The 22,411-nt window shown below is 38.4% G+C and overlaps 2 protein-coding genes and 2 non-coding genes across 5 annotated transcripts; all 4 read right to left on the reverse strand.

Annotated features, from left to right (window-relative positions):
* Positions 1-273: 273 nt before the first annotated feature.
* LOC111777133 (probable mannitol dehydrogenase) lies at positions 274-4,990 on the reverse strand. Its single transcript, XM_023656593.1, has 5 exons — positions 4,814-4,990; positions 3,427-3,540; positions 1,851-2,364; positions 724-877; positions 274-626 (listed from the first exon to the last, which is right to left on the reverse strand). Exons 1-5 carry the CDS (start codon positions 4,909-4,911, stop codon positions 418-420), a joined length of 1,089 nt encoding a protein of 362 aa, XP_023512361.1. The 5' UTR covers positions 4,912-4,990; the 3' UTR covers positions 274-417.
* Positions 4,991-9,168: 4,178 nt separating this feature from the next.
* TRNAN-GUU lies at positions 9,169-9,242 on the reverse strand. Its single transcript has one exon. It is a non-coding gene; the product is annotated as a tRNA-Asn (tRNA).
* Positions 9,243-11,637: 2,395 nt separating this feature from the next.
* Positions 11,638-11,711, reverse strand: TRNAN-GUU. Its single transcript has one exon. It is a non-coding gene; the product is annotated as a tRNA-Asn (tRNA).
* A 2,988-nt stretch (positions 11,712-14,699) lies between these two features.
* LOC111777112 lies at positions 14,700-19,607 on the reverse strand. 2 transcript variants are annotated; one of them, XM_023656555.1, is made up of 3 exons: positions 19,138-19,607; positions 16,643-18,080; positions 14,700-16,329 (listed from the first exon to the last, which is right to left on the reverse strand). In XM_023656555.1, the coding sequence occupies exons 1-3, from the start codon at positions 19,511-19,513 to the stop codon at positions 15,132-15,134; spliced, it is 3,012 nt and encodes a 1,003-aa protein (XP_023512323.1). In that variant the 5' UTR covers positions 19,514-19,607; the 3' UTR covers positions 14,700-15,131. The 2 variants fall into 2 exon arrangements, with proteins under 2 accessions (XP_023512323.1, XP_023512324.1); XM_023656556.1 differs by having other exon boundaries at positions 16,643-17,890; positions 19,138-19,243.
* Between the last annotated feature and the right edge of the window lie 2,804 nt (positions 19,608-22,411).

Below are 22,411 nucleotides of genomic sequence, written 5' to 3' on the forward strand. Positions count from 1 at the left end.
GCTAAAAAAGACTCCAGAATGCAACACTCGAAAGAAACACAGGTTTATGAACTTCATATTTCATAACTCAACTCAGTTCCCCAAACGATTTCTACAAGTGCTCTAAAGCAATACGTGAGTTCAGTTCAAAACATTTTGAGACAGTTCAGTCTATATTCGATATGGACACTAGAACATTAAGAAAATCGAGAAGGACGCACCTCTAATGGACTAGTTATTGTGCCTACGACAAACGTCCGGTACATTGAATTGAATTGAATTGTTCAACCATGGTAAATGCTTATCAATGAAAACATATTATTATAATATAAAAAAACATAATAATAAAAGGTTTCAACGTGATAGATCTTTCATGAGAGTAAAGCACATAAAATGACATTTTCTGCATTATTTTCTTCTCATTGTAGCCCAAACCTATTATTGTACCGTCGATTTGAACGAGTTTACGATGTCGATCACGAACCGATATTTAACATCAGCTTTCCCGAGCCTTTCGATAGCTGAGTTAATGTCATCCATCTTAATGAGCTCAATATCAGCTGTAATGTTGTGTTTTCCACAGAAATCCAACATCTCTTGTGTCTCTTTCAGTCCACCAAAGTTGCTTCCAGCAATCAATCTCCTTCCTGTAAGCAATTTTGAAAAGGAAAAAGATTTAAGGGGTAGTTTTTGTTAGCGTTATATCAAACTAGTGTCACAAACGGATCGATAAATTTTCTCTACCAGAGACTAGGAACCCGAGCGATAGTTCAACTGGTTTGTTAGGTAACCCGACCGCGACCAACTTTCCGTTGAGGTTTAGCAGACTAATCAATGGATCAAGAGCATGAACAGCAGATATTGTGTCCAAAATGTAATCCATAGTTCCCATGGCAGCCTACACCAAATGAAGTAAACGATGATTAACGTATACGACATGATACTTCGTGAGTCGGTGATTTAGACGAGAAATAAAGTCATCGAAGAAAAGAAATGTTGAAATATCTACGACTTCTTAGAAATTTGAGTATCATGTTCGGGAAGGAAAATATATATTTTTGCCTAACTAAAATTAAAATCATCCAACAATCTATAGTCAACTCATGATAAAGTAGGAAGATCATCCCTCGACTCAAAAGCTTAAAGTTGATATCCTTAACACTTCCCCACGAACAATTTCTGTTTGAGTTGATATTTTCAACCCTTCCTTTCAACAAGCCTATTTGTGAGATCCCACGTTGGTTGGAAAGGGAAACGAGTGCCAGTGAGGATGTTGGGCCCTTAAGGGAGGTGGATTGTAAGATCCGACATCGGTTGGGAAAGAGAATGAAGCATTCTTTCTAAGGGTGTGGAAACCTCTCCCTAGCAGACGCGTTTTAAAAACTTTGAGGGGAAAGCCGAAAGGAAAAGCCCACAGAGGACAATATCTATTAGCATTGAGCTTAGGTTGTTACAAATGGTATTGAAGAGAGGGACGAGAGCAAGCAAGAACGCTGGGCCCCGAAGCAAATGAATTGCGAGATCCCACATCGATTGGAGAGGGAAACGAGTGCCAGCAAGGACGCTGGGCCCTGAAGGGAGGTGGATTTTGAGATCTCACATCGGTTGAGGAGGAGAACGAAGCATTTTTTATATGGGTGTGGAAATTTCTCCCTAATAGACGCGTTTTATAAACTCTTTGGGGAATCCAAAAAAAAAAAGTCCAAAGAAAACAACATCGTAAGTTTGGGCTATTACCCTATCAATTGATACTATTGTAGCTCAAACACGACGTTTGACTCTAATACAATACTAATCTATTACTAGAACAAAAAGATTAAGAACTAGGATGAATTCAATCTTTTATTTATAAAGTTGGTTCGCTCACGTACCTTCAATTGATCGGGATCACTCGATACAACGAAAGCATCAGCCCCGAGCCTGTCGATTGCTTCCTCCTTCTTCCTAGGAGAGGTACTAATAACAGTAACTTTCAACCCAAATGCCTTACCAAACTTAACAGCAACATGACCAAGCCCGCCAAGTCCAGCCACACCCAAATGCTTACCAGGTTCAGTCATTCCAAAATATTTCATTGGACTATAAACAGTAATTCCAGCACATAGGAGAGGAGCCCCAGCATCAAGAGCTAAGTTCTTAGGAAATCGAACAACAAAATGTTGATCGACGACGATCTTGTCGGAATAGCCACCGTAATTCTTCGATCCATCGATTGCAGGAGAATTGTATGTATATTCCATCTTGGGACAGTAACTCTCCAAGTCTTGTTTACAATTTTCACAGTTTCTACAAGATCCAACAATGACACCAACCCCAACTTCATCGCCTGCTTTGAATTTCTTCACATTTTTTCCAACAGAAGTCACAACACCAACAATCTCATGCCTGAAAATCATAAATCCTTTCAACCAATGTCATATAATAGTAAATTTGAACTACAAGCTAATGTACAACTAACAACAGAGCATATACCAATCTTTTAACAATTGTAAACGGACTTATGCATTAAAACAAGTCATAAATAGCATCCCAGTCCAAGCCCACCGCTAGCAGATATTGTCTGTTTTGGCCTGTTACGTATCACCGTTTGCGTTACGGTTTTAAAATGTGTTTGCTAGGGAGAGGTTTCCACATCCTTACAAGGAATGCTTCTTTCCCCTCTCCAACCGATGTGGGATCTCACAATCCACCCCCCTTCGGAGCCCAGCGTCCTCACTGGCACACTAACCAGTGTCTGTCTCTGATACCATTTGTAATAGCTTTAGCCCACCGCTAGCAAATATTGTCCACTTTGGCCTGTTACATATCGTCGTCAGCCTCACGATTTTAAAACATGTCTACTAGGGAGAGGCTTCCAACATCTGACAATGAATGTTTTGTTCCCCTCTCCAACCGACGTGGGATCTCACAATCCATCCCCTTAAGGGTCTAACGTCTTCGCTAACACAACGCCCGGTGTCTGGCTCTGATACCATTTGTAATAGGCCAAGCCCTCTGCTAGCAGATATTGTGCACTTTGACCCGCTACGTATCGCCTTCAGCTTCACGGTCATAAAATGTGTTTGCTAGGGATAGGTTTCCACGCCCTTACAAGGAATGCTTCATTACCCACTCCAACCGATGTGGGATCTCACAATCAACCCCCTTTGGGGGCCCAGCGTCCTCGCTGGCACACCGCCCAGTGTTTGACTCAGATACCATTTGTAACGGTCCGAGCCCACTGTTAGCAGATATTGTCCACTTTGGCTCGTTACGTATCGTCGTCGGCCTCACAGTTTTAAAATGCGTCTGCTAAGGAGAGATTTCCACACCTTTATAAGGTCTGTTTCGTTCCCTTCTCCAACCGACGTGGGATCTCACAATTCCACGAGCTTTTTTCATCCAACTTCTTCTAATACTCCACATAACAAATCATTAAAACATTTTTTTTCTTTTCTTCTATCATACCCAGGGACTATAGGATAATCTGTGGCCCCCCAGTCATTCTTGAGCATATGCAAATCAGAGTGGCAAACCCCACAGTAAAGGATTTTGATAGAGACATCATCATCACCATTTTCCCTGCCAAAAAAACAAAATATAATAATGAGCTCTAGAATAAAGGAATAAAAAAAATTACAGAGTAAACTTTAGCTGATTAAGAGTGATCTTCAACATTTAAACCTGCTTAGTTACCTTTCTAAACTTCTGTTAAAAAATTTAAAGCATCTAATCAGAGGAAGCAATTCATGGAATGAGTTTAGGAATTCTAGTACACAAAATTGGAAGTAATGCATTGATTTTTGGAAAAACAATCATCACACAAATAAGTAAAATGCTAAACCACCTACTAAAATTAATCATCTATCAAAGATCTAGCCGAGATTATTTGTGAGATCCCACGTCAATTGAATAGAAGAACAAAACATTCCTTATAAGAGTGTGAAAACCTCTTCTAGTAGATGCATTTTAAAACGTTGAGGGGAAGCCCGAAAGGGAAAGCCCAAAAAGAACAATAATATCTACCGGAAGTGGGCTTGAGTTGTTTGAAAATGACATCAAAGACAGAAGTCAAGCAATGTGAGCGAGGATGTTGGGCTCCCTAAGGGAGTGGATTGTGAGATCTCACATCTTTGGGAGCGGATTGTAAGATCCCACATCTTTAGGAGCAATTCCTTATAAGAGTGTGAAAACCTCTCTAGCATACGCGTTTTAAAACCTTGAGGGAAAACTTAAAAGGGAAAGCCCAAAAGAGGACAATATCTACCGGTAGTGGGCTTGAATGGTTACAAAATGATATTAGAGACAGAAAACAAGCAATGTGTTAGTGAGGATGCTGGAGGGCTTCCAAAGGGGGTGGATTGTGAGATCTCACATCTTTGGGAGTGGATTGTGAGATCCCACATCTTTAGAAACGAATTGTGAGATCCCACGTCGGTTAAAGGGGGGAAAACACATTCCTTATAAGGGTGTGAACGGATGTATTTCAAAACCTTAAAGGGAAACCCGAAAAGAAGAGTCCAAAGATGAAAATATCTACAGATTTGAGTTATTACATTTTGTTGGATCAACTAAAGTATAGTTTAATAGGTCATAATATCATCAACCAATAAAGGAACAGAAGAAAACAAGATTTAATGAGTAAGAAAAAGGTCAGTAGAAAAAGGGACTGAATCTCCCATTATTTCGGGTCAATTTCTCCAAAAGGAAAAACCCTACCAAATAATTTAGAATGCCATTAACGACTAAACTAAGGAGCTTAAACATCCATTTCATCCATTTTAAACACACAGAAATTTCCAGGAAGAGATAGCAAAATCTAGAGATTATATTTCCATAAGAGCAAGAAATCGACCTTCGAGAGAAACGGAAAGGGGAGAGTAAGCCGGAAGAATCTCGAGCAGCCCAACCAAAAGCCTTGTGTGGATGTTCATCTTCCGGTGATTTCGCCATTGTTTCCCCCCAAAATTTGAGGCGCAGTTTTTTGAGCACAGAACAGAGTTCTTTCTGTAAATGAGGGCCGCATGTGAACTGTTTTCTTGACCCATCTTTATGATTTTTTGACGGAGGTAGGTGTAAATCAATGGTTGTACAAATTTTTAAATAAAATATTATTTATATAACCTACCTCACGTGTAATTGAATTCAAAAAATATTAAATTTGTGAGATCGATATAGTTGAGAGGAGAACCGAGTAAATCTCTTTCTAACAGACGCGTTTTAAAATTGTGGGGATGATAGCAATACGTAACGGGTCAAAATAGACAATATCTGTATGCAGTGGGCTTGAGTTATTACAAACCTTACAAATGGTATTAGAGCCAACCACGGAGTGGTGAGCCAGTGAGGACATTGAGCGCCTAAAGAGAGTGGATTGTGAGATCCCACATCGATTTGAGAGTGGAATGAATAGTATCAAAGCCACACACCGAGCGGTGTGCCAGCGGGACATTCGGCCTCTAAAGAGAGTGGATTGTGAGATCCCACATCAGTTAGAGAGTGGATCGAAGCACTCCTTATAATAACCCAGTATTGAGAGGGGATTAGGGAGCACATGAGTAATTCAGCTCATAATGAGTGTCACTGACATGTGTAAATCTCTTTCTAACAGACGCGTTTTAAAATTGTGAGGATGATAGCGTAACGGGCCAAAGTAGACAATATCTGTATGCAGTGGGCTTGGGTTATTACAAACGTTACAAATGGTATTAGAGCCAAACATTGAGTGGTGAGCTAGTGAGAACATTGAGCCCCTAAAGAGAGTGGATTGTGAGATCCCACATCGATTTGAGAGTGGAACGAATAGTATCAAAGCCACACATCGAGAGGTGTGCCAGCGAGGACGTTCGGACTCTAAAGTGAGTAGATTGTGAGATCCCACATCAGTTGGAGAGTGGATTGAAACACCCCTTATAATAACGAGTATTGAGAGGGGATTAGGGAGCACTGAGTAATTCAGCTCATAATGAGTGTCACTAGCATGTGTAAATCTCTTTCTAAGATACGCGTTTTAAAATTGTGAGAATGATAGCGTAACGGGCCAAAGTAGACAATATATGTGTGCAATGGGTTTGGGTTATTACAAACATTACAAATGGTATTAGAGCCAAACACCGAGTGGTGTGTTAGTGAGGACGTTGAGCCCCTAAAGAGAGTGGATTGTGAGATCCCACATTGATTTAAGAGTGGAATGAATAGTATCAAAGCCGCAACTGAGCGGTGTGCCAGCGAGGACGTTTGGCCTCTAAAAGGAGTGAATTGTGAGATCCCACGTCAGTTAGAGAGTGGATCGAAGCACTCTTTATAATTACCCAGTATTGAGAGGGGATTAGGGAGCACATTAGTAGTTTAACTCATGATGAGTCCATTAGCATGTAATGAGTAACGTCACACTACTGTAAATTCGTTTGAGATAGACAAGACATCATACAACTAACTTAGTAGTTGGAGGGGACACGGGATTGCTCCCCCAAATTTAGTGTGACTTTATGGTTCGTTACTAAGGGTTACCATTTAATCTAGGATATCAATCATTTATTATCGTGGCAATGCAAGTGTTGTCTAAGCCAATACCAACTTCTTGCCGACAAAAAATGAAACGGATTCCAGCAGTGGGGCCCACAAGATTAACGGACCATAACTCGTGATAATGAACCGGAACTCGGCCGTGGGGCCTACTAAAATTTTTAAAATTACAAATTTATTCTCGAGCTTTGTTATAATATTAAATTTTGAATTTTTAAAAATTATTTTGGTAAGATTTTGTTTATGAAATATATTAATTTATTAAAAAAATTATAATCCTTTAATGAATATTATATTAAAAATAAAAAATTTAGAATAACTATTTTTTAAAAGAATAATAAACGGAAATCTTACTCCATCCTATCCTATGCACACCTCTACTTGTGAATTTATATTTAATTACTTTCAATTTTAGGTTAAATTTTGAACGTTAAGAGTTTCTAGTTGTAAAATTTGAGTAAAGAAAAAGTACATGAATGAATCGAGACTATATCTGAATAAGAGCGATCGAGAAGAAGACTTGTGTATGACAAATTAGCTACTTACCGAGTAAATTAGCTACTTACCGACTTTTCTTTTCGGATAAAGAAGACACAGGCCAACTGAGTACGAGACCGGCGGGTTAGAGACTATAGAGAAAACTCCCATGAATCGAGCGGTTCATGATTTTGTAGGAAGGTGTTTCACATGGGAGAGCATAAGTGTGATAACGTGGGCGGAAGAGAGAGATAAAGTGGTAGGTAAGCAAATAAAATAATAAATGCCTAAATTAATATTTTTTTAAAAGAAATCCTTTTAAAATTTATATAATATCCTTAAATTCTTATTAACATCTTTTTAAAAAAAAAAAAAAAAAACTTCAAAAACAATTTAATTTTTTTTAATAAATTCAAAAACATCCATTTAAAAAAATTTAAAATATTTTTTAAAAAATTGGATGAATATTAATTAATTATTTAATTTTTAATAATAATTTAGATAATTTTATTTATAATTTAATATTATTCATTTATTAAAAATTTGAGATTGTTAGTGTAATATTGAAAAATATAGCTGTCTTGTCTTGGTATCACAGTTGATACAGTCCATTTTGTAATTGTTATAAATATTTTGATATCCCTCGTGTGGAGATACCTGAGTACGGGTATCCTATACAATGTGTAAAGACTACTTGTGCTATCCTACACTAACAACAGATGAAAAAAGAAAGAGAGAAAAGAGGAAGAAGGAGAGCTCCGAACCCAACCCAATCATACTTGACTCGTCCGCACATTGCTCGTGCACCTAAATATCTCCACATGAGGGATATCAAACCCAACCCAATTCAAATTATTGTGTTAGTCTAATGGGTTAGCGAAAATGGAAAACATCTACTATGACCGTGGTTGGGTGGTTCTCATCAAATGATATGAACTTCTTAGATATTTTTACCTTTTCGAACTTAATTACAATAAATGATGATGTTTAGATATAAATAATAAGCAAAAGAGAGTGAAGAAAAAAGCTAAACTATGATCATCATTTTAGCATACATCGTCATCATCGTAAAACATTATCAAACGTCATCATATAATTCATACACATCATCATACATCATATGTCCTACATCATATTAATAAAGTATAGAGGACACGTGCCAGTGCAACGAGACACATGTCGTCATACATCAAACAATTGCCTAGCCTATCCTATAGTAAGGCTACTTACTTGGTTGACCTTAGCCGTCGTTTTTCTACTTTCGGATTTGCTAAGCTTTTGTTCGTTGAAGTTGCTCCAAACGTTATCGGTTGTCGTTTTCTATTATAGCGTTCATTTCATTTCATTAACATTTCACATTTATAATGTAATTTAACTTGAATTCATCAAATAGTGATTATTTATCTTAAATATGGTCAAATCAGCTCTGAGAGGGTAAAAAAGTAGGGGTCCATATCAGAATTGCCAAATCGAGCGTTTTAAGCCTAACGACTATGCGCAGCCAAGCTGAGCTATGAAGGTGAGGGGTTCTTTTTCCTGCAAGTTGATGTGTGGCGTAGTAAGGCGCTGACGCGTGTGTAGGCTAAATTGGGTGGAGGTGCGGGTCAAGTGTCGATTGCTGGGTCGCGGCGTGGGTGCTGGGCTGCTGTAGGTGGGTCTTAGGTAATTGGAATTCTCCATGGACTGTCAGGCTTTGGGCTGCCAGCGTTGCGAGTTGGATAGGCAGATGTGGGATCGCGGGTACTGGGCTGCTGAGCTAGGCTGCAGACGTGGGGTTGGGTTGGCTATTATAATTGGATCGTGAGCGTGTGTTGGGCCGAACTCTCATCGTTTTCCTCCTCTAACTCTTTGTTGGACTCTGTGCTTCTCTTCCACGAAGTCTTGTGGCTTGTAGATGCNGTATGACAAATTAGCTACTTACCGAGTAAATTAGCTACTTACTGACTTTTCTTTTCAGATAAAGAAGACACAGGCCAACTGAGGACGAGATCAGCGGGTTAGAGACTACAGAGAAAACTCCCGTGAATCGAGCGNGTGGGATCGTTGGTGGTCTTTTTCGTGTCGTGAACCAAGCATTGGTCATTGAGGTGTGAGTTCGTGGATTGTTATTTATAGGTTAGTCACCGATTATACATAGAAAAGCTATATATGCTAAATGATATGAAGCAAAGAGCTATATATGGTAGATAGGGTGTTTGATTACTCCATCGCTAGAAGGAGGGTTTGAACCTCCGACCTTGTGGTTAACAGCCACACGCTCTAACCAACTAAGCTATTCCAGCCAATTATTTAAAATTGTCCGAGCCCACCACTAGTAGATATTGTCTGCTTTGGCTCGTTATGTATCGCTGTCAGCCTCACGGTTTTAAAACACATCTACTATGGAGAGGTTTTCCAGCGTCCTCGCTGGCAGTCTACTAGGGAGAAGTTTCTACACCCTTATAAGAAATGTTTCATCTTCTCTCCAACCGATTTGGAATCTCACAATCCACCCCCTTGGGGGCCAACGTTTTCGCTGGCACACCGTCTCGTGACTAGCTCTGATACCATTTGTAACATCTGACCCAATTTTAATTGTCTCATCCAGTTTGAGGCTCTTTGAATGTTTCAACTATGTGTTGGATTGGTTTGCCCTTTTTAGACCACTTTAGCACTATTTAGCCTTATTCCAACCAAACTAAGCGTGCTTCAGGTTAGTTGTATTCCAATATGGTTATTTTGGAACGTACTTCAAGGAATTAAGTAACTAAGGGTTTATAAAGTATTCAACCATCGAGACCTGTGAACTTACGGTTGGATGCTATAAGCTAAGTCAAGAGTATAATGATTATATATAGGAATGTATGTTCTTATAGCGATGANTTTTAAAAAAAAAAAAAAAAAACTTCAAAAACAATTTAATTTTTTTTAATAAATTCAAAAACATCCATTTAAAAAAATTTAAAATATTTTTTAAAAAATTGGATGAATATTAATTAATTATTTAATTTTTAATAATAATTTAGATAATTTTATTTATAATTTAATATTATTCATTTATTAAAAATTTGAGATTGTTAGTGTAATATTGAAAAATATAGCTGTCTTGTCTTGGTATCACAGTTGATACAGTCCATTTTGTAATTGTTATAAATATTTTGATATCCCTCGTGTGGAGATACCTGAGTACGGGTATCCTATACAATGTGTAAAGACTACTTGTGCTATCCTACACTAACAACAGATGAAAAAAGAAAGAGAGAAAAGAGGAAGAAGGAGAGCTCCGAACCCAACCCAATCATACTTGACTCGTCCGCACATTGCTCGTGCACCTAAATATCTCCACATGAGGGATATCAAACCCAACCCAATTCAAATTATTGTGTTAGTCTAATGGGTTAGCGAAAATGGAAAACATCTACTATGACCGTGGTTGGGTGGTTCTCATCAAATGATATGAACTTCTTAGATATTTTTACCTTTTCGAACTTAATTACAATAAATGATGATGTTTAGATATAAATAATAAGCAAAAGAGAGTGAAGAAAAAAGCTAAACTATGATCATCATTTTAGCATACATCGTCATCATCGTAAAACATTATCAAACGTCATCATATAATTCATACACATCATCATACATCATATGTCCTACATCATATTAATAAAGTATAGAGGACACGTGCCAGTGCAACGAGACACATGTCGTCATACATCAAACAATTGCCTAGCCTATCCTATAGTAAGGCTACTTACTTGGTTGACCTTAGCCGTCGTTTTTCTACTTTCGGATTTGCTAAGCTTTTGTTCGTTGAAGTTGCTCCAAACGTTATCGGTTGTCGTTTTCTATTATAGCGTTCATTTCATTTCATTAACATTTCACATTTATAATGTAATTTAACTTGAATTCATCAAATAGTGATTATTTATCTTAAATATGGTCAAATCAGCTCTGAGAGGGTAAAAAAGTAGGGGTCCATATCAGAATTGCCAAATCGAGCGTTTTAAGCCTAACGACTATGCGCAGCCAAGCTGAGCTATGAAGGTGAGGGGTTCTTTTTCCTGCAAGTTGATGTGTGGCGTAGTAAGGCGCTGACGCGTGTGTAGGCTAAATTGGGTGGAGGTGCGGGTCAAGTGTCGATTGCTGGGTCGCGGCGTGGGTGCTGGGCTGCTGTAGGTGGGTCTTAGGTAATTGGAATTCTCCATGGACTATCAGGCTTTGGGCTGCCAGCGTTGCGGGTTGGATAGGCAGACGTGGGATCGCAGGTACTGGGCTGCTGAGCTAGGCTGCAGACGTGGGGTTGGGTTGGCTATTATAATTGGATCGTGAGCGTGTGTTGGGCCGAACTCTCATCGTTTTCCTCCTCTAACTCTTTGTTGGACTCTGTGCTTCTCTTCCACGAAGTCTTGTGGCTTGTAGATGCCTAAAACGACAAATCTATGAGCTTCTTCAAACCTAAAAATTGAATCTGGATTCCGACACACGACGTTATTCAAGCGTATATAAAGCTTACCTCTAGTATATGTGGGATCGTTGGTGGTCTTTTTCGTGTCGTGAACCAAGCATTGGTCATTGAGGTGTGAGTTCGTGGATTGTTATTTATAGGTTAGTCACCGATTATACATAGAAAAGCTATATATGCTAAATGATATGAAGCAAAGAGCTATATATGGTAGATAGGGTGTTTGATTACTCCATCGCTAGAAGGAGGGTTTGAACCTCCGACCTTGTGGTTAACAGCCACACGCTCTAACCAACTAAGCTATTCCAGCCAATTATTTAAAATTGTCCGAGCCCACCACTAGTAGATATTGTCTGCTTTGGCTCGTTATGTATCGCTGTCAGCCTCACGGTTTTAAAACACATCTACTATGGAGAGGTTTTCCAGCGTCCTCGCTGGCAGTCTACTAGGGAGAAGTTTCTACACCCTTATAAGAAATGTTTCATCTTCTCTCCAACCGATTTGGAATCTCACAATCCACCCCCTTGGGGGCCAACGTCTTTGCTAGCACACCGTCTCGTGACTAGCTCTGATACCATTTGTAACATCTGACCCAATTTTAATTGTCTCATCCAGTTTGAGGCTCTTTGAATGTTTCAACTATGTGTTGGATTGGTTTGCCCTTTTTAGACCACTTTAGCACTATTTAGCCTTATTCCAACCAAACTAAGCGTGCTTCAGGTTAGTTGTATTCCAATATGGTTATTTTGGAACGTACTTCAAGGAATTAAGTAACTAAGGGTTTATAAAGTATTCAACCATCGAGACCTGTGAACTTACGGTTGGATGCTATAAGCTAAGTCAAGAGTATAATGATTATATATAGGAATGTATGTTCTTATAGCGATGAATATTATGAGATGCTAGAATAATGATGTTGATGATGCATGAATGTGATTCATGTCGTGATATGTGATGATATTAGTCACACTAACAGAAAGGTTAACCATGAAAGAAATGATCCTAATACATGAATAGACATTCATTCTCTCTTGTTCTTTGTGTTCTTCATCTAGATTGAGTGTGTGAGTTCTTCGATTCTAACACCAACTTGCAGTAGAGATAGGAGAAATTTACCACAATTTGTAAAGATGGAATGCTCAAGCCTCAAAGATCGAAATCGAGAAGTTTAACGAATCTTTTCTGGAAGATATAGATTAGTGTTTTGTTTTAAGGTATTTTGACCAAAGCAATTTTGAAGATTATCTATACTAGAAAACTCTTCACACACCCTTGTCTGGAGTGAAGGAAGATTCCATGACCATGGAGAAGTGGAAGCTTAAGGATTGGCAGGCTCTAGAGTTGATCTAGTTGACACTGTCCAGAAACGTGGTATTCAACATTGTTAAGGAGAAGACAATATTGGATATGTTGAAGGTGCTATCAAATATGTACGGAAAAAAACAAAGAAAAAGCATAACCATAAATTTGGAGATGATAATGATTTTGTAAATTCAACCGAAGATACTATAGATGCTCTAATCCTTAGTGTGGATAGCTTGGTTGAATAATAGATTTTAAATTTGGGTGCATCTTTTCATTTGTCTCCAACACAGAACTATTTTGAAGCTTCAAATTTGAAAATTTTGGGAAGATATATCTTGCTGACAACAAAGCCTTGGAGATGGAAGAAAAAAGGGATGCCTGCATACAAACTCAAACAAAAAAAGGATGAACATTAAAAGATGTTAGATATATNATTTTAAATTTGGGTGCATCTTTTCATTTGTCTCCAACACAGGAACTATTTTGAAGCTTCAAATTTGAAAATTTTGGGAAGATATGTCTTGCTGACAACAAAGCCTTGGAGATGGAAGCAAAGAGGGATGCCTGCATACAAACTCAAACAAAAAAAGGAGGAACATTAAAAGATGTTAGATATTTTTCTCATCTTGAGAAGAATTTGATCTCTATTGGTTAGTTGGACAACACAAGTTATACAACAAAGTTTGGGAAGAGTTCGAGAAATATTGTGAAGAGTGTTATGGTGGTAGCACGTGCCACAAAAGTTGGAGCGTTATACACCACTATGGTGTATAAACATGACTACGACGACTAAAAGTGCTTCTAGTTCAAGTCTATGACATAATAGATTTGAACATGTGAGCATTAAAGGAATGAAGATGCTAGTTGTGAAAGCAGTTTTAAGGGAATTAAGATTATTTCGATATGGGACTCTTGAGCATTCAATCTAATGATCTTATTGAAAAACAAAACTTTTGGATATAAAATATTCAAGAAACTCAAGATAGGAAGAAAATAAGATTTGGTTTACCTTAGTAACGGCCCAAGCCCACTGCTAGTAAATATTGTCCGCTTTGACTCGTTACGTATCGCTGTTAGCTTCACAATTTTAAAATGCGTCTACTAGGGAGAGGTTTCCACACCCTTATAAGAAATGTTTTGTTCCTCTCTAACCGATGTGGGACCTCACAATACACCCCCAAACGCTTATAAAAAATGCTTTGTCCCTCTTTCCAACCGATATGTGACCTCACAATACACCCCCTAACCCTTACAAGAAATGTTTTGTTCCTCTCTTCAACCGATGTGGGACCTCACAATANACCATGAAAGAAATGATCCTAATACATGAATAGACATTCATTTTCTCTTGTTCTTTGTGTTCTTCATCTAGATTGAGTGTGTGAGTTCTTCGATCATNATACACCCCCTAACCCTTATAAGAAATGGTTGGTTCTTCTCTCTAACAAATGTGGGACCTCACAATACACCCTCTAGGGGCCTCACATCCATGTAGGAACACCATTCAGTTTCTAGCTCTAATACCATTTGTAACAGTCAAAACCCACCGCTAGCAGATATTGTCCACTTTGGCTCATTACTTATTGTCATCAGCCTCACAGTTTTAAAACGCATCTACAAGAGAGAAGTTTCCACACCATGTATTATAAACTATATAGAATTACAATCAATTTAGCTAGCTTTAGGGAGAAAAAAAAATTGCTTTTTTTACTACACTTTTCAATAAAAATAACATACATGACTTTATATAACTTTAAAATGAAACCCTCTCGACTTTCCATAATCCATTTAAAGAACGGTAACCTTTCTATTTTAGGACTATAATTAGTCATTACGTAAATATAACCTAAAAAGCCTACACTAAAAATCTAGAAACAAGACATATATACAATGGATGGTCCTACAACATAACGAGGTCTGTCAGCAGCTCCATTAACTCTCATTATACACTTAATAATGTGTTGGTTCTCCTATGATTCGGGAAACTTAAAACGGCTTAAAAGATTCTAATCATCATATCTTAGGAAATTTTGGAGCAATATACGGAGAGTTATACCTGGCCACACCTGAGTCCTCCTTGACCAGCAACAATTATTCACTACAAATTGCAGCATAGGTACTCAACACAGCACTGCAAAATGAAGAGAGAATTCCAGACCCTACCAGAAAGGAAAAGTAATGAGTAGTAAACTTCAAATCTAAGCCATCTAAACTAAGCTTTACAGACATTCTAATTGCTTGTAAATTTGGAGGGTCAGAGGATGATATGGTGTTCCATTCCCATGTCGACGTTCACTTTACGAGGCCAATAATCAATTCCAAACAATGTCGTATACCAGATACCAAATACCAAATACTTATTTCCCTATGAAAAAAAAATTCCATGATTCGATGAAGCGTTATGAATTGACTGAACATGCACAATTCAATTATGGATCCGTGACTCGTTCGATTTCTTTAACGTGCCAAAAATCCCATCAATCAGCTCTACATCGTCCTTTTCATCCGTGTCTGAAACAAAAGAATAGCTCTTTTGATGTCTTTGCTTTCTAGCAAAGCTCTCTGTAGTTGCTTCACTTTTGGCAGCTAAACTAGAAAGCTTCGAACTATTTTCAGAACAATCGATCCTCTCATCGCTATTTTCCGACTTGTCTTTCCTACTGTCTTCTTCGCTGCTATACCATGAATCGAGGATCTGTATTAATGAGCTTTCTTCCTCGTCTGTTCGTTGCTTGGCTTGCTCTTCTGATCTGTGTGTAGCAGGACAAGATTCTCCATCAGATTCTGTTAATTCATCCTCTGGAAGGACAGGTTCATAATCAACCATTGGTCTTTTCTCTGTCGCTTCGGCTGTGTCACGAATCAATGTCGATTCTGCTTCATTTATGTTGCTCCAATCTGTGCAGGCTGGACCCAATTCTCCCCAGGAGGACTCAAAATCGTCATCCTTTCTAGGCAGGACAGATGAGTCATTACCCGAGGTTACTACGACATGGGACGTCTTTTTCTCAGGATCGCTGAGAAGAGCGGTTTCCAACTTCGAAACTTTTGGGGCCTTACTGGTGGGAACTATCAATGTGGATGCTACTGCCACTCCAGGCATTATCTGTAGCAAGGACGCCAACTTATGGTAACCAAGCTTCTGCAAGTTAAGATGATACCCATACTTCTCAAGAAACAGTTTTCTGAAAGCCCCCATCTTATATCCTTCGGGGTGATCCCTCAAGATCTCATCCACGAGCTTTCGACAGTCGCCTAATATCTCGCTTCTCGTCCTCTCTGGAAACTTTCTTCTAGTCATAGTTGTATAATATCCAGCTTGAGGAATATTTTCATTTTTCTTATCAGAATCTGAATCATGTTCTGCAGATCCCTGCAAGCTGCACTGTGACACTTTGTTCATAAAGATTGATGCCAACCCATTTGCATGATGCAACTGTTTCGTGCAAGAGCTTTTCCTAGCAACAGAGAGAGTGAGCTTAAAAGGATTTGCTTCCGACGGGCATTCCACAACCCATTTCTTATCTGATATTAACAATTCCAAAAAGTCGAACAGATCACTAATGCTTAAAGATTTAAGAACCGGAGGCCCTCCCTCTAGCAGATTTTCAGCTATCTCCGACCTGAAACATGTCGGAGCAGGAAAAAAAATTACAAATTGTAAACCCTATAATATCATACGAAGACATACAACCATTAAGTTATATAATGTAGAGCTGCAAGTAAATTATAGCTATATCAAATACTTCATATATTTGATCAATATCCCTCACCAAGATTGAAATCTCTCCTAAAAACATTTAAATTTGGAGAGGTTGAAATAACTGGCCACAGGGGAAAAAGACCATACAAACCATAATGGGCAGAAACCCAACAGTTAAGTTACTGATAATGCAAAGAATATGTGGATACATGAGAACAAAGAGAAAGTCAAACCTGGTTTTCGACCGCGAAATAATCTGAACTCCTTTAGGTGTTTCCATAAAGGATTGGATATCTTGCCAAAAAGAATTACTGGAAAAAAGATGGTGATTCTCAGATTGATTCTTTAACTGGTTACGTTCACAAGAACGCTCGCTGACTTCGCCGTTTTCAGTATTCTTTCCCCAAAACTTGAACCAATTTCTAATACTACCAAGTAATCCTGGATTAGAACTAGATTTAACATCATATTCACTAGCAACTACGGCTGTTTTCTGAAGCTTAGCAGACTCATGATCAGGTGAATTTGAAACTGCATGCACACAATTAGCATCTTGACTCATTGGCTTCACAGTTTTTGCCATCCCAAGGAGGCCACTACAACTTTTATGCTTGGAAGTATCATCTGATGTAGAGCATTTTTCAGAAATATTATGGCTTCCATTTTCAGAAATATAGTTATTATTGCTTAAAAGCCTTCTCCATATTCTTCTAAAAAATCCCATCTCGGACTCCGAAAGCTGTCCAATTGAAGGATTCTTACTACTCTCAGCTTCAAATTGACTGGTTTGCTTTGAATCTTCTATAGCATGTGGCTCAGAAACCGGGAATCTTGATGATTCCCCTTCCATACCTTCACCAATAGACATACCAAATTCAGAAGATGGTTTCACCTTCAATTGTCTGTCTTCGGCGCTTCGTTCACTGGATGGAAGGACTGATTCACTGATCGATTCCGTTGAGGAATCATTATTATTTAAATTTGCTCTCATATTAGGATCCTGCCCTCCATTGCCATCACTAGATGTACCTCTACTGCACTCTAATGGTTCTATGGGCCTTGGAGTGACTGGACAGACAATACATTGGCCATCACCATTTGTTTGAAGCTTTAAAATGTGTGGCACTGACAAAAGAAAGCGATAAAACTTTTTGTAACCATAAAAGTCCTTATCCATACTCTTTCCCAACTCGGAGCGAAGTTCTGTAATAAGGATTCCCTTGGGATGCAACTTCAAAATGTTGTGTAATTGCCTAATGACTGTCTTTGGAATGGGACGAGGCTTAGGGTCTGAACTGAGCTCGGAAACCTCGGCTCGTAAAGAAGACGGTTGCTCATTAACTGGATATGGGTCTTCAAGAGGAACCTTATAATGGCCATACCAAGAACCATACGGACCATCAGGTGGTCGATTAAAATGCCTTCCGACTAGATTTTCCCCTCTAATCAAAGTATTCCAATGCCACATGATGCTTGCAGCACTGCATAAAACACCAGGAGCAGTGTCAGGGCTTGCTAGCAACACATTGTAATTATTCATTCTTAAGCGGTGCAAAATGCTGGCAAAGTCCCTGTCGCCAGAAATTAGAAAAAGATGTGCTGGTGGAGGATTTTGAGAAACCCAGTACATAAGATCTACAAGAAGAGACCTATCAGCACTGTTCTTACCACCTACATCGGAAAAATATTACAAGGTGAAGTTTTTCAAAAGTTTTACCAAGAACAAAGAAATTACAAATTTTGATGTAAATTCCATTACATTAATCACTAAATTTTGATGTAAATTCCATTACATTAATCACTAAAACAAATTTGGAAAACTTTGCCACAGCTCTCTTCGGTTACCCAAATCATTCTAACTATTGATTGGCTCTGCTGAGGATTATTGAGAGGAATAGTCCCACATTGGCTAATTAAGAGGAAAATCATGGATTTATAAGTCAGGAACACTATCTCCATTAGTATGAGACATTTTGGGGAAACCAAAAACAAAGCAAAAGTGGACAATATCATACCATTGGGGAGGGTCGTGATTCCTAGCATGGTATCAGAGCCATGCCCTTCACTTATCCATGTCTATAGAATCCTCAAGTGTTGAACAAAGAAGTTGTGAGCCTCGAAGGTGTAGTCAAAGGTGACTCAAGTGTCGAACAAAGGGTGTATTTTGTTCGAGGGGCTACAGAGAAGGAGTCGAGCCTCGATTAAGGGGAGACTGTTCGAGAGCTCTAGAGAAAGAGATCTCCTCATAATTTATAGCAATCCGTGTAACTATAATGTTAAGCACTTAAGTGTAAGCCTATTCTAGTATATATGCGTAGGCAGCATTTATAATTTCATACATACTCCTAATCAAACTCGTATTGCGAATTCAGCATCCTAATATGGCTTTGCACATCAAAATTGAACAAACATTAATCAAGGACTAAATAGCATATTAAACTGAAACTATACTACGAAGACTAAATTAAACTACCGCATCTCAATCATACAAACGAATATGAGAAAATTAGAAAACTTCCAATATGATACAATCATGGAGATATGGATTATTTTTCCACTCCAAAGAATAAATTTGGAGAATGAATAATGTAGCACTCCCAATGAATCCAACAATTGAATGAGTCCAATAATATGAGAATCAAAATGACTATTAAACTCAGTACACAAAAAAGGGGTAATAAATTTGAACAAGAAAAGCCAAAATCCAGTACTAGATTGATGAACTAACCTTTTGGAATGTGGGTCAGGCTAATCCCAGTAGAAGAGAGAGCCTCTTGGTTGGCCCTGGAGAGCTGTAAAATGTCACCGAAAGCAGTAATCTGAACAGGGCCTTTGATGCCATTGGCCCTTACCGCGGCAGTGATCAAATGGGCGACCTTAAAGACGTTCACAGCCGCGGGAATGTTGCAATTCTCGAAGTCCCACCAGACCGAAACCCTCACATTTCGAGACTCTTCGTCGTGCCGCCTCAAAGACGAAGAAGAAGTTGAGAATTGAGATAAGCTAAGAAGGAGAACGCGTGGTGGAAAAGGAAGGGAGGAGGAGGAAGAAGAAGAATACAGAGAGGAAAGCGAGAACGTTGCAGAGGAGAAGCGCCTCATCATTGGCGAATTGAGAACAACAAAACAATGGCGGATTTGGGAAATGGGGGTTTAGACCGATCGCTTGCTTCTAAACCCTAAACACTCAACCAGAGGGCAATTGCGAAACATAGTCCCAAAAAAAATTATTTATTTTAGATTCAATTTATTTATTTAGATTAGTAATTTTTTTTATTCAATTTTTTTTTTAATAAAAATAAAATGTCAGCTCTATTTATACATTTAAATAATAAAAAAAGATTAAAGATTATTGAAGAATAAATAATAAAAAAATAATTATGAAATTAAATAAAAATAAGATAAATACGTGTATACTTGTATCGTAGAAAATAAAAAAATTTAAATTTGTTCCGTTCAATTCAATCTAGTTTTAGAGAAATTCATTGACCAAATTATACGGGTTGGTTTGGATTGATTGAATTTTTCGGAGTCACCAAGTTTTTTTAACCACTTGTTACCAATAGGACGGTAAGAAATGACTCTACAATCTTCAAATTTCTAGTATCCTCGAAGTGTTTAAATTTAACTTTTACATTTTTTTTTTTTTTGTTATAGATTTTAGATTTTTTCTACGTATTTTTCCCTTAAAATCATTTTTTATCATAAACTTGTCGATTATATCAATTTTAACCATAAACTTTCAATTTTATCATACATGACAAATGGTATCAATTTTAACTCTATGACCACGAACGAACAGAGTCTTGAGTAAGGAATTAATAAAATCCAAATTTAATGGAATTTGTATCACTAAAAACTATGTGCGATCATAGAAAACATGAGACAAGATTACGTATACGTGAGTATGAAAATCACCATAAAAGTCGTATAACCTATTGTTTTTGTATGGTCAAGCACTAAAATTCGAAAATATAAGAACAACTTATGATATTGAGCTTGAAGCCTAATGTTTGTAATGGTCAAGCATAGAGCATGTGGTGGAGGTATGTATTATGAGTGAATAATTTCCTTTGAGTTTTGTTTCTATAGTTTTAAGGAAATATTATGAACAATTATTGTGAAGGAACCGAAAAAGGATAGCTAGTGAAAGACTAAGTTTTATTTGAGCCCCAAATGGGTTATGTTTCACAATCGTACTCTTGCGTCAGCTGGGCAGCGATTGTTCGATACTTGTTCTAACCTAGTGAACAAGACAACTGTGAGAAATTTAGATTTTGCGGACAATGTCGACGTATACTTGAGCCTCGAGTCACATTTGAGAGAAATCTTTTAGAAAACGTGAGCGAGGAAATACGTTGAAAACAATTTAAAAGAAAACAATGTTATAAGCTAAAAGCAATTAGGCAACAACGACTTTGATAACATATAACCCTGGTAGGAGAAAGTGACAACTAATCATATCCTCTTATAGTACATTTTGGGGCATTTTAGCCCTGGCGGGTGTAGACATGATTTTAGTGAACGATCATACACCCCCGTATTGACACAACATGAAATAGTAAATGTCTATCTAAGATGAAAGCATGTAAAAGAAGTTTGAAACGGGCATGCGGCCATGGACAACACGTCCTGGAAAAGCATGATCGGGACATTCGACATGTGGTCATAGACGACACACCTTGGACAAGAATGATCGTGACATCTTCTCCTACTCGATTGGTTGATGTTTCTACCAAATGATTCTTCGCGAACTCAGCGATGTAGGTTGAGGCTGACTTCAGGCCTCTTGATGCGCTTCCAGTTGACCTCAGCATTAAGGAGTCTCTTCCAATCGGCAAGTAACTGTTGGGAACCACTTCTTGATTCGTTGACACTTTGGCGTCTTCTCTATTGGAGTCCCTACTACTTTCTTCACTTGAAAATTTTTCTTCTTTACATGAGGTCGTGTTGCCTCTTTAGACTTGATGTCTTTTTGGACAAGATAGTAACATTTCAAGTTACTGATGTGGACAATAGGGCTAGTCCGCATCCATGGGAGCAATTGAATCCCCCTTTCCGACCTTGTGGATAACTTCGACTGGTCCATAGTATTTTCGCACTAGTCTTTGATTCTTATTGTTTTGACCTTGGAGTTTACCTACTTCAATTTGATCAAAACTTTCTCTCTGTCTTGAAATTTTCATGTCCGACCCTTCTCTTCATTCACCTGGATGGTATTTTTGGGTGAACATGGTGCTGGCTTGGTGTTTCTCTCCAGCCCTTGGGTTATCACTAACAGGGTCTTTGTGGGTCTAATGGACCCGACTATGAGCAATTTATTTAGTTGCTTGTAGAATTCAACTAGCTCAGGCATAGCCGTAAGACGTTCATTTGTGGACGGCGATCTCGCCCCTGATATAACATCAGTCTCATGATTTATCTGCCTAGGTGGAGATAAATGATTTTTCTGACTTCCTTGTCTCATGTCGTCGTGTTTCTGTATCGACCGCGAGACTTGTGTTGGGGTTGCTTCACTCGAGCTTCCCTCTTCATATACGGTAATGGCAGTGAGCATAGGGTTGTCATGGCTAAGATTCTTTCTCAATTATAGTGTCGACTGTTAGATAAACCTGTGGTCTTTTAGATAAACCGTTGATTATTGCCATGACCGTCGACTGTTAGATAAACCGGCGTAGAGTTCCTCCACGTCCAATGGAGTGGCTTGATTTCAGCTGGCCACTTCGGTCATGCTTAAAGTGTTGTTGTGTCTTTAATTACCGCTATAAAAATGAGAAAAGTTGCATGGTTTAAAGCAGCACAAAAAAAGGAAAAACTCAGACTCCATTTCTCGATCACTTCTGTTCATCATTCCTATTCTCATTGATCGCAGAGGCTCCGGCTGAGAGACAACAAGTGGTATCACAGCACGAGTTCAAGGTAGAATAAGATGCACCAAAACACGAAGATGCACATGTCGTGGGGTCCATCCTGGACAGGCTCACGCACTCCTCCACGCTGCCG

This window comes from Cucurbita pepo, chromosome LG16 (genome assembly GCF_002806865.2).
Source record: "Cucurbita pepo subsp. pepo cultivar mu-cu-16 chromosome LG16, ASM280686v2, whole genome shotgun sequence".
Classification (NCBI taxonomy): domain Eukaryota; kingdom Viridiplantae; phylum Streptophyta; class Magnoliopsida; order Cucurbitales; family Cucurbitaceae; genus Cucurbita; species Cucurbita pepo.